The sequence below is a fragment of the Spermophilus citellus genome (assembly GCF_964194105.1).
Source record: "Spermophilus citellus genome assembly, chromosome: 17".
NCBI classification, from domain to species: Eukaryota; Metazoa; Chordata; class Mammalia; order Rodentia; family Sciuridae; genus Spermophilus; species Spermophilus citellus.
In genome coordinates, this window is record NC_138199.1 from 5,697,436 (window position 1) to 5,710,427 (window position 12,992).

The following is a 12,992-nucleotide window of genomic DNA, read 5'->3' on the forward strand; positions in this document are numbered from 1 at the left end:
TTAAATCAATGAGGAATGAATGGATTAGCCAACAAAAGTGTTGATAAACCAGTTATTAACCTCTTTCTCATATATTTGGTGAAATTTAAAGGAAAAAACAAAAAAAGTATCCCCTCCCAACAAGATAAAGAGCTATATGTTTTTGGGGAAAAAAAAGAGTTTTGAAAGTTATAAGAAAGTACAGGTAAGTACAGGTTTCAGTAAAGAAGGGAGTCTCAAACAAGAAATGAATCATAAAGTCACAGGTTTGAAAGACAGGGGAGGGAAAAAATACATAAATTTGGCTCCATCAAAAATTAAAACCTGGGGGCTGGGGCTCAGTGGTAGAGCGCTCGCCTAGCACGTGTGAGGCCCTGGGTTCAATCTTTAGCACCACATAAAAATAAATAAAAGTATTGCGTTCATCTACAGTTAAAGATATTTTTAAAAAATAAAATTAAAACCCACCAGGTGCAGCAGCACACATATGTTAATTCATGGCTGAGGTTAAGAGATTGCAAATTCAAAGTCAGCCTCAGCAACATAGTGAAACCCTGTCTCGAAATAAAACATGTAAAAGGGGACTGGGGATGTTCAGTGCACCCTTGGGGTCATTCCCCAGTACCACAAACATAAATACTTTTAAAAATTTGAACCCTGGGGCTGGGGTTGTAGCTCAGTGGTAGAGTTCTTGCCTCGAATGTGTGAGGCCCTGGGTTTGGTCCTCAGCACCACATAAAAATAAAGACATTGTGTCCATCTATAACTAAAAAATATTTTTTTAAAAAATTTGAACCCTAAAAAGAATAAGCTACAGATAATATCTGCAAAATATGAGAAGTATCCAAAAATTAATTTATTAATATAATTAATATAATCCCTTATTTAATTTTTTAAATAAATGTATCAAAAAATAACCCAAAGAAAAATGGACAAAAGACACAATCAAGTAACTGACAGGACAGAAAATAAAAAATGGCCCCAAACCCCAAAATGGTACTCACAGGTAATCACAGTGATGGAAATTTTAAAAAGAAACTTTTTTGCCCAAGAGTGGTCACAGTTAAAAAGACTGATAACATAAGCTGTCAGTGAGGTCACTCTGCTATATTAAAGGTTGATGATCTTGCATACAGAATATACACTTTGAAGGAAGTTTAGAAGTTTTTTAGTATTTAAAATATGCATATGGGCTGGGGATGTGGCTCAAGCGGGTAACGCGCTCGCCTCAGCACCACATACCAACAAAGATGTTGTGTCCGCCAAGAACTAAAAAAATAAATAAATATTAAAAAAAAATTTCTCTCTCTCTCTCTCTCTCTCCTCTCTCACTCTCTCTTTAAAAAAAAAATAAAATATGCATATCCTTCAATCCAGCAATTCCACATCTATATTCTCAGATAAAAGCCACATACACAAAACATGTAAATGATATATCATGAGCTTTGTAATGTTTTGAACAACCAATAAAAAAAAAACATGTAAAAGGATATTCATCAACACTGTATAATATTTTTTTTAAAAAGGCAACAAAATTTCCATTAAAAAAAAAAGTTAAACTAGGGGTTGTGGTTGTGGCTTAGTAGTACAGCACTTGGCATAGCACACGTGAGGCAATGGGTTAACATGGGGTTCCATCCCCAGCACCACATAAAAATAAAATACCGAGGTATTGTGTGCATCTCTAACCAAAATAATAAATAAAACTTTTTGAAATTTTTTTTAAAAAAGTGGAACTATACCCATACTATACAATGCCATATAACATTTGATGAGGGCATATGTATTGGCATAAAAAAATTATTTTAAAAATACACATAGCAGAGCACAGAGTATAGAGGAGGATCACAAATTCGAGGCCAGGCCCTGTCTCAAAATTTTAAAATGACAAGGATTGGAGATGGAGCTCAGTGGTAGAACTCCCCTGGGTTCTCTCTCTCACACACTCTCACACACACACACACACACACACACACACACACACACACACAAAAGGCCATGTTCCTGAGACTAAGATGAAGACTGTCCATTCTGGCTTCTGTACTTGCTGTACCTCCATTTACAGTTCCTTCTCCCCTCTATCTTTCCTAGATAAAATGGAATAAAACTGTTTAATGGAAAAAATTATTTAATGGGAACAGAGTTTCAGTTTTACAAGATAAAGAGTTATGAAGGGAGCTGGGGTTGTGGCTCAGCAGTGGAGCACTCACCTTGAATGTGCGAGACTCTGGGTTTGATCCTCAGCACCACATAAAAAAAATAAGTGAAATAAAGGTATTGTGTTCAACTGCAACTAAGGAATAAAATAAAGAGAGTTCTGGAGATTCATGATGGTGATGAACAACACTGTGAATGTATTTAACGCTACTGAATTATAAAAATGTTTAAGATGATTCATTTTACTTTATGTGTATTTTACCACTATTAAAGAAAGAAAAAAGTTTAGAAGCTGATTCACCTTCAAAAAACAATGTGACTGGGGCTGGAGCTATAGCTCAGTGGAAGAGTGCTTGCCTAGCACATTTGAGCCCTTGGGTTCCATCCTCAGCATCACATAAGGATAAATAAAGTAAAACTAAAGGTATTGTAGCCATCTACAATTTAAAAAATAAAAAAAAATTGTGACTGATTTACACTCTACCTCCTCCAAGTCTTCCCATACTAACCCTCTTTTGAACTCCCAGATCTGTACCTTCATAGTTCACATGAACTATGGTCATGCACAATCTTCTAGTTGTAGTCACTGTTCATATGTCTTCTCTTCCTATTTCAGTTACAAGCCATCTTGACAGTGCTCAATAGGTGCTGTTCAGTGAATGGCCTCAGGAGTAAAAATCAAAGTACAAATGAAATGAGGAACCACAGTGACTTCACTAATGTTAAAAATATTTATTTTCCAAAAGATCACACAAAAGTTGGGGAAAAGAAGGAAAAGGTTCAACTAGTCTACATCAAAATCGGGCTGAGGAAGGACAAAGAGCTGCCTAAAGAAACTGGTAGCTAGAGCAAACTAGAGAAACCAAGGTGACCACAGGCCACCAGCCTGGGGTCAGCCACATCAAGGGCACCCACTGAAGGGCCCCAGGAGCCAGAGAGCTGCTGGCCCCACTCTTTCCTCCTTTGCAAGAAGGCAGAAGCAGAAGTTCACTCTTTAGACATGTTCTTGATAGTCTTGTGCTCCTTCATGGCCTTCTCCCAATTGCTGCCATTGAATTCCTCAGTGACGACACTCCGCACGGTGCCTTCATCCAGGCAGTGTGGGGCAATTCCTAGGGGAAATGGCATTTAAAGAGAGGTCCCAAGTATGCGTGAAACCAGAGACTACTGGGGTTTTTTTGTTTTTTTGTTTTTGTTTGTTTGTTTAGTTTTCAGTGGCACAACATCTTTATTTTATTTTTATGTGGTGCTGAGGATCGAACCCAGCGCCCCGCGCATGCCAGGCAAGCACGCTACAGCTTGAGCCACATCCCCAGCCCACTACTGGATCTTAAATAAATCCCTATCTGAAGCATTCACTGTCCTACACACCATATATCTGAGTGATACCCTCCAGCTTGCAGTGTAAGTTTATAAGACTACTCTGATCACAACTTATATAACTTCAGCTTTCTGGCTTACAGTCCTTAACAGCCAGACAGGATATCAAATTCCTTGAATCAGTGATGGCCAAGACTGGACAGCATTCAAAACCAAGCTGAGAAAAAGAAATAGTAGAAAGGCTCAGGCTTAGTGCAGTCTCTTGACTGTCACCTGAAGAATTCTCAGGCTTTTCCTCTGATTAGCTAAATTAGCTTTCTAAGGACTATACCTCCCACCAGGCATGGTAGCACAGGCCTATAATGCCAGAGACCTGGGAGGCTAAGGCAGGAGGATTACAAATTCAAGGGCAATTTAGTAAGATCTTGTCTCAAAAAAAAAAAAAAAAAAAAAAAAAGGCTGGGGATGTAACTCAGTGGTAGAACACCCCTGGGTTCAATCCCCAGTATCCAAAAAATAAAGCTGAAGTACTACAGGATTTTATACTTTTCAAAACTATCCTATTCCATAAGTAGGGAGGAAGGAGTCTCATGGGAACTGCTGGAGAAACAGGGTACAAAGGTGCTAGAGTGACGTACTGCCCTTCTCCTCCTTCCACATAACTCAGGTGACAGTTCTGGTCACAGAGGTTGTATATTCATAAGAACATCTTCAATCTCTAGTTTCTCCTCATTCTAACTGAAAATGGCATTTTTCTAAGAAACTGTCTAAGGGTTGGTTTTAACTTTGTAGCGTTCTTAGAAATTCTCTCCAGACCTAAGCAGGACCCAAAAACAGCCTTGGAGATTCTCTTGATTGTTTTTTGAACACACAGGATTTTATAATCTTTATTTTTGTGCTGGGGCCTTTCACATGCACTGCAGTATACCCCAAGCCCTCAAAAAAAATTTAAAGTGATATTAGCAATGGTCCTCATTCTTGCCTCCACTCCCTGTCGTTACTGCAAGGCCTCCCCTGACTCCACAGACCCATCTCCCCATGGGCCCTCTCTGTACTTGTCAGTGTTGGCCCCTGAAGCACAGAGCTCTGAATCAGCAAAGAATAGAATCTTGGCTGGACTGTGACAAAGACTTTGCCATATGGGAATGAAATATTTAACCAGAACCAGTCTTAGATGCTACCATTTGCAAAGAGCTCTGCTAAAGAGCTCTGTTCTAACACATACCTGTGAAAGCACCTAGCCAGTGCCAAATAAGCTAGTGCCCACCTGTCCAAGCACTTGAACCTCAAGTACCCTGGGACTCTCGGCATCCCCAGAGTTTGCAAACCATCCCCTGTACTCACCAAAGCCGCCAGGGTTGGAGCGGGGAGTGTAGAAGCTCTGAACACCACATTTCTTGCAGAAGGTATGCTGGGCTTTGTGTGTATTGAATGTGTAAGTCGTTATGCTCTCTGCTCCCTATAACAAACAAATAGTCTTTTTATAAAAAATTTTCTTAAAGTCATTTAAAAAATAAATCTTTTAAAAGGATCAATGGGGGTAGCCTTTTTATAGGGCTCTCAGCAGTATGAGGACAGGTCCCAACTCCCACAAAAGATTGGAAGCTTCTTCAGGATGGGGATCCATCTCCACTACTTGGGGATATGTCACTCTGGAAAGTGACAGCTCATGGCCTCTCATAGGAATAACCCAGCCTTCAGCCTTTCCTGACCCACTGTAAGACAGAATGCCTTGTAAAAGTCAGGGAGTGACAGGGAATGAAGACGGATGCAGTGTCGCACGCCTGTAATCCTAGAGTTTTTTGTATGTTTGTTTGTTGCTGTACTGGGGATTGAACCCAGGGCCATTTTCCCCCACCCATACCCTAATTACTGCCCACCAGTCACAATGGCCATTGTTCAGCTCCCTAACATACTAAGCTCAAGCCCTTGGTACAGGCTGTCCCCTTTGCCTAGAACACTTTTGCCCATGACCCTCCACTGTCTTTATCATGTGATCGAACACCTCAAAGGGACCTTTCCTAACCAAGCTAAAGTAGCCATCCATTTCTTCTATCAGATTGCTCAACTTTAACTCTTTGCAACAGCATTTTATTGATCTCCCCACCTGCAGAATGTAAACTCCAGAACAAGGGTCCTGTCTGTCATGTTAACTGGTATGTTTTAGAACAGTGCCCCATAAATATTTAATTTTGGGTGTAGGCATACCAGGGATTGAACTTGGGGGCATTCGACCACTGGGCCACATTGCAGCCCTATTGTGTATTTTATTTAGAGACAGGGTCTGAGTTGCTTAATTCCTTGCTTTTTTTCTGAGGCTGGCTTTGAACTCCTGATCCTCCTTGCCTCAGTCTTCAGAGCTGCTGGGATTACAGGTGTGCACCACTGCACCAGGCTCCCGTAAATATCTGAATAAATACATTTTGTATTTACTTTTTAAAAAAATGTTAAAAAGCAGAAAATTGATCCTCTGAAGGGGTGGAACAGAAGAAGCAAGTAGTGTCCTAGAGCACCAGGAAGACATGTGGTCAAGTAGATCCAAAGAAGAATCTTCCTAAACATCAATTCCTGACCAAGGAGCACAGGGCTGCCCCTGGTGGTATATTTAGAACCAGCTATAATGGATGCTTGAGGAAAAAAACTGAGGGGGGACCACAGCTGCCAGAAGGCTATAGACACACATTTGTGCTCTTCTGTAGGTAAAGATAAAGAACAAGAATGCTGCCCACCTGGAGTACCTCCCTGTCACCAGATACCCCACACAAAGAAAGGTGTCACTCAAGGGTCACAGGGCAGGCAAAGACAAGCACATAGTGATGCACACCTATAATCCTAGCCACTCAGGAGACAGGATTGCTAGAGTCCAGGAGTTTGAGGCCAGCCTGGGCAACATGGCGAGACCTATCTCAAATAAAAAGTAAAAAGAAAAAAAAAAGGAGGAAGAAGAAAAATGAATGGCCTTGCACATTTTGAATGTAATCTCACTAACCAAGACTCAAGACCATCCTTGTGAATTCAGTGACAGCCCACTCAGTGCCAAGCCCACCTGGCCAAGAACTGGGTCAGACACACACAAAAAAGTTCGTACTTGCCTTGGAGACACTTGCAGTCTAGTAAAGGAGACAGTCTTACAGCAAAACTCCCAGAGACCATGGGAGAAGTAAGAATGGAGAATGGACTTAAAGCCCTGCCCCACCCACATTATTTAGGAAGTGGTAAAAGCCTTTTATAATTTTGGATTTTCTGACCCAGAGATTTTTTTATTTCTAAGGAAACTGATCCCAAAGAAAAAGATTCTAAATTGTCAAATATTTATCATCAGAGAAGTTCATGACAGTTATGTTTATAATTTGAGGAAAATAAAACAAAAACCTGAAGAAGACCTTCAAGTCCAGGGCTGCAAAAACAGGAATCATGGGAGAAGTCAATTAAGAAGTGGATGACAGTGAGTGGAGACTGGGGCCCGTGGAACAGTGGAGGGTGACTTTTCACTGCGTACACACATATTTTCTTCTACCTTGCTAATTCTGTACCAAGTGCAAAAAAATTCCTCAAAATAAAAGTAATAAAATCATGGTAAGTTCTTCATTGGAAAATGAAAAAAATGGTTATAGAATGAATAGTAAACTTGTGGACTGGGGTTGTAGCTCAGTGGTAAAGCACTTGCCTGGCACGTGTGGGGGGGGTTCAATCCTCAGCACCACATAAAAATAAATAAAATAAAGGTATTGTATCCAACTACAACTAAAAAATAAATATAAAAAAAAGAATGAATGGTAAAGTCATACTTTGATAAAAACATGATAATATATTTAGATGAATTTATTTGCATAGAAAATAATGCACAAGGACATGCACCAAAATATTAACTAACTATGGTTATCTTTGATTTTAACTGATTAATTAACTTATTTCTGTAATACTGGGGTACTTACCACTGAGTTATGTCTCCAGCTTACTTTATTTTATTCATTTACTGGCTTGCATATTCTTTATAGTACTAGGGGAAAAAACCAGAGGTGCTTTAACCCAGCCCTTTTTCACTAATTTTGAGACACAGTCTAAGTTGCCAAGGCTTCCCTAAAACTGATCCTTCTGCCTCAACCTCTAAATTCACGGAAAGGCATGCACCACTATGCCCAGCTGCTTTTTATTTTTTGAGGCAGGGTCTGGCTAAGTTGCTGAGGCTGCATCCTCTACCTTAGCCTCCTGAGTAGCTAGGATTATGGGCACGTGCCACCACTCCCAACAAATTTATTTTTTTGAGTCTCTGAATTTGAAAATGTTTCCACAATAAAATCAAATATGCCTTTTTAAATCAAAGGGGGCTAGGGAGATGGCACAGTGGTAGGGTGTCTGCCCAGCCCACGTGTGGCACTGGGTTTAACTGCCAGTACCATTAAAAAAAAAAAAAAAAAAAGGAAGGGGGCAAAAATAATATTATCTTTTAAAAGTAAACATAAAACCTGGATTAAAAGGGAAACCAAAGCCCCTGAGAAGCCCTGCTATGCTCCCTGCCCCTCCCACTCTATAGAGGGTATGCTAGAAGTTGGAGTTCACAAATCATCACATGGATACTGCCCTCCCTTACCCTACTCTTATTATAAAAGCACTAACCTTCAGGAGCTTGAAGCGAGAAGCTGGAACAATGAAGTGTCTATTCTGCTTCTTCTTGCAAATACTGCAGCTACAATAAGAAGAGTAAATTCAGACTGTGAACAGCCATCTGCATCCTGTGTGCCCAAGAAGCCCAGCCTGAAATGTTTAAAGAACCAGCTGACCTCAAAGGGGATACCCCTTTCAGCATTACCCAGGAAAGAGGGAGCTGAGGCAGATGGACTGGCCACCTGGTGCCTCTGCTTAGTGTAGCAGTGGAGCCTGCCTGCCCCAAACCTAGCATTAGAGGCCATGCCCCATTCAAAAATCCAGGACCAACAAGGACACTCACCCCCTAGATCTCTAGAGTGAAAGAAAACAATGGATTTTAAAAACATTTAAAAAAGCAAATTTCAGACATTGCTCTAAACTTATGCTTCAAAAACAGACATGGAAGCTTAGGTTTTGCTTTTTCCTCATCTCCATACCAGAGAGTAAATCTAGCTTCAAGTAAAACAGGTCCCCAAAAATACCAAATTGGAAATTAAATCAAAATCCCATCTTTTTAGCCCACCATGTGTGTGTCTCTATGGGAATATATGTTGTGTGTGTGTGTGTGCATGCTGGGGACAGTGAACCAGGGCCTCGCAAATACTAAGCAGGCACTCCACTACTGAGCTATACCCTGAATCTTTTAAGCCACCTGTTAAAAATTCTGACTTAGTACAGGATTCTATAACGAATTATTCCTCAATGCTTCTTTCCAGATCTGGACTCTGTTACTCCATTTGAGTAATTCCACAGTATTGATTATTCATAAACCATTTAGGTACCATTCAGAGTCAAAAAGAGCAGGATACTGTTGAATAATTAGGTAATGCCAATGACTGGTCCAGAAGCCAGAGCCTGTTGTCTTGCTCTATTATAATGACAGAGAAGGTGCTAAGAAGCAGGCCCTCCACACATCCTGGTGGTACCATCTGCCTCGTCCCAAGAACAGAGGTCCAGTGCATGTGGAATTTGCAGGTGTATATTCCATCTCTCCCCAACTCTTGACTCCTATAAAAGACTCTGCCCAAGGCTTTTTACACAGTGTCCAGACGGATTCATTTTCAGCTAACCACTCCCAAATCATCAACAATATCAATCTGAAGGGTGATTCTCAGCCACAAGCCCTGAGGACCCTGTTCTGTGTCACCTGGGGCTGTGCTGTGGGAAATCTGTGGCACACACAAGCTCCTGAACATTCTCTCTCTCTATCCTGCTCTCTTCTCATACACACAAACAACAGGCTATTATTTTTAGCCTCTTCTCTAACATTTTTTATTATTGAAAATTTCAAGCCATACCTAAAAATAAAGAATAAAACAATGAACCCTTATGTACCCACCAGCTGACTTCAACATTACCAGCTCATGACCAATGTTATATACACAACTCCCCAAATTATTCTGAAAAAAAAAAAAAAAAAACCACTGCATTTTTTTAAGAAAGAGTGAGAGAGAGAGAGTGAGAGAAAGAGAGAGAGAGAGAGAATTTTTTTTAATATTTATTTTTTAGTTCTCGGCGGACACAACATGTTTGTTGGTATGTGGTGCTGAGGATCGAACCCGGGTCGCACGCATGCCAGGCGAGCGCGCTACCACTTGAGCCACATCCCCAGCCCCAAAACACTGCATTTTTACTCTTAAGTTCTTTTAAGCCAATTTAGGTAAAGAAAATACTCACTTGCAATCAAAGATATGTAAGTCTGCTGAGGCCCAGACTTCAAAACGAACTGCTCCACAGTGGCAGCCTCCTGTGTGCTTCACCAGGCCCTGGTATTCACTAAATGAAACAAAAATCAAAAGATAAGAATTTCTGAATAGTCTGGCAGGGGCCTTATGGCATGGCTCCTGTGCACTCTCTGTTTTTGTTGTTGAAAGAAAGGCAAGATAGAACAAAAGTCTTTTCTACAGGACAAAGAAATGCATATCTGCTTTTTAAGGAGGCACAGTCAATTTTATAAAAGAATGAATTCAGTGCCTTTGTCCACAGCTCTTTGTGCTGTTTCTTAAATTTATTAAACTTAAAAAAAATTTCTAGAATTCAGAAAGTAGAGGGAAAAGAAAGAAGCCTAATTTCACCACCCCAACATTTTTATTCAAATGGCTAATAAAATTTTTTATGAGCCAAAGAGAGAGCAATACACAAAACACAGCCAACATAGTTGCTGCCTTTACCAACCTTAAGCAAATCAAAACAAACTGTCCAAATAATATTTAATTATGATTGTAATCAAGATCATATAGGCTGCTTCGGAAAAGCAAGACAGGGCACCCAACTGGGTCTGGTGGTTCAGAAAAGTCTTCTGGGACAGTAACTAAGGCTCTTATAATTCTGCTCTCTTCTCCAGGATCTTTCATAAACATGACTTTTTGCATAACTATAAACACACATTACATACAATTTGATCCTTTAAAAACATAAGCTACAACTGAACATTAAGATGAATAAAATACCAAATCACTTTCCAAAAGGACTGATACTCTTATCAACAGTGAATGAGAAAATATTTCACTGAACCTTTTAAGCAATAATCACAGAAAGAGCTCACTGCAGCTTTAATTACCATTATTTGATTGCAACAACACTTTTTTTCACGTTTCTTTAGAAGTTAATGTATTTCAGTTTCTACTTGCATATACATAATGGTTATTGTAAAAAACCCAAACCACCCTATTTGATGGCATTCAAAATGAAAAGTCTCCTGTAATCTTTACAGCAAAAGGGATCCATTATTTACTACATATTCCCTCCAACTTTTTCTACTCAATATTTTAATAAAACCCACATAAATGTTTTATACACTTTTGCACAAAATTAATGACTTAAAATAAAGTACATGCTCATACCAATCTGATGGATGAAAAAACATTTAGCTCATATCAATCTGATGGATGAAAAACATTTAGTCTTTTATGTCAATATTTTAATATCTTTTTCAGTTTGGTGTAGGATTAACCAAAAAAAAACCTCAAATTTGAGTTTTACATTTCTAAGGCTCTTTATATCCCTACACCCACCAGCAGCAAGTGGCTCAAAAAATGTTTGATGGATAAATGTTTTTTTAAAATGTTCAACTTATATCCCCAGACGATAGTTGAAAAAGTGAAGCACCCACACACACACACACACACACACACAAAAAAAAAAAAAAAAAAAAAAAAAAAAACAAATAAGTAGTCTCTGCGAAGATGCACCAAAACTACGGGAATGTCTTCTGGAACAATGACATTTTCTTTTGGAATAATCCTAAAGTTGTTCCACAATTGTTAGGTTACTCAGTCTCAGTTCCCAGAGTGTTCAATTCATTTTTTAAAATGGCACTGATATATATCATTAAGATGTTAAAAATACCTCTAAAGCACAACGGTTTTTACATCACATTTGGAGAAGATGGCAATCCTTGATAGAATAATGTCTCTTTCCTACATCCTGGACCACGGAGATGCTCCTTTCTCCAGCTAAAATGATGGCGGTTCTTTTCTTTCACAAGTAGAGATGGGGAAGCGGAATGGTCAGAAAGCCACCAGGGAGCCCCTTTTGTTGGAGGACACTAAGCCTCGAACCCTGCCGCCAACCTCCGGGGCCCCGCTTTGCGCGCGCTTCTCTCCGGGATCAATAGCCCCCCCCCCCCCCCGCAGGCCTGCCGGAACAATACGGGAGTTCGCTCCCCAGTGGGCTCGCGAGCGGTTCACGCTTCTCTCCCTCGCTCTGCTTTTTCCCTCTGGCCCACCTTCCAAAAACACACGTGTTAATGCAAAAATAATAATCACAACAACAATAACAACAACAAAGAAGTTCGGGTATAAGAGAAATCGTGAGGTTTATATCCTAGTCACGGGGAAAGGTCCCTCGCACCCTACGACACAACGTCCCGAGCAGGACGCTGGTGGCCAGGAGAGACCCTTTGTATGCCAACCAAGAAAGCCCAGCGCGGGCTCTAACAAAGACCCGCTCCATCCCCGTAGGCCCTTAGAATTAGGACCAAACTCGCCGCTATACCCGGGGGTGCGCCGGCGCCGTAACGCGGCGGACGCACAGCGGAAAGGTGCCTGCAGCCCGCACGCTGGCAGGGAGGCGACCTGCGCCAGCCCGACTCTTAAGCCCAGGGGCGTCAGCGTGGAGCCCACTGCCGTGCGCCCGGCCCAGCCCGCACGCACTCACAAGGTGTCCAGCAGGAGTTTGGCGGCGCCCTCGAAGCTTAGCTTCTGCCGCTTCTGGAACGTCTCCCAGCGCTCCCGCTGCTCGCCCAGGTCCAGCGTGGACACCGAGGACGTCGGGGTCGCGGGGGTCGGCGGAGGCGGCGGTGGCGTCGGGAGCAACGCCTGCTCAGCCGGCGGCGACGGCGGCTCCTCCGGGCCCGCCTCCTGGGCCCGCGGCAGCGAAGGCTTCGGCCGCCGCTTCGCCGACGGCTGTCTGGTGGCCGCCGGGCTCCCGCTCCCGGCCTTGCTCGCGGAGCGCCGTGCCCGGCTGTTGCTGGAACCCGAGGAGGCGACCACCGGGGTCCCGGAGGCACCCGACCGCTTCTGCCCGCGCGGTTTGGTAGCCACAGCGCTCCTAGCCCGCCGCATGGCTCCCGCAGCCCAGCGCGCAGGCCTCGCAGCCCGGCGCGCCCCCGCCGCTCTGCGCGCGCCCCGCCGCTTGCCAACCTGCAGGCCCAGGGGGCGCTGCACGGGTCTGCCAGAGTCGGGCCTGCTGCACCTGCCTACACCCAGACTGCCCGCAGGAGGGGGCCCCCACCCACTCCGCCTGAGGGCATGCACCTGCCGGGCTGGGTCCAAAAGGTCTACCCGGACCGCGCTTCTGGCCTTTGCTCATAGACACCCAGAGCGAATTTGACCTGCGAACGCGCCCTCGCCCCTCATACCTTCCTGACCTAGGGAAGCCTGAGTCAG

General features: G+C 42.5%; 1 protein-coding gene across 1 annotated transcript; it reads right to left on the minus strand.

Moving 5' to 3' along the window:
* Positions 1–2,853: 2,853 nt before the first annotated feature.
* On the minus strand, positions 2,854–12,742 carry CENPV (centromere protein V). The gene is made up of 5 exons (XM_081270159.1): positions 12,262–12,742; positions 9,781–9,879; positions 8,074–8,143; positions 4,801–4,915; positions 2,854–3,248 (listed from the first exon to the last, which is right to left on the minus strand). Exons 1-5 carry the CDS (start codon positions 12,666–12,668, stop codon positions 3,124–3,126), a joined length of 816 nt encoding a protein of 271 aa, XP_081126285.1. The 5' UTR covers positions 12,669–12,742; the 3' UTR covers positions 2,854–3,123.
* Between the last annotated feature and the right edge of the window lie 250 nt (positions 12,743–12,992).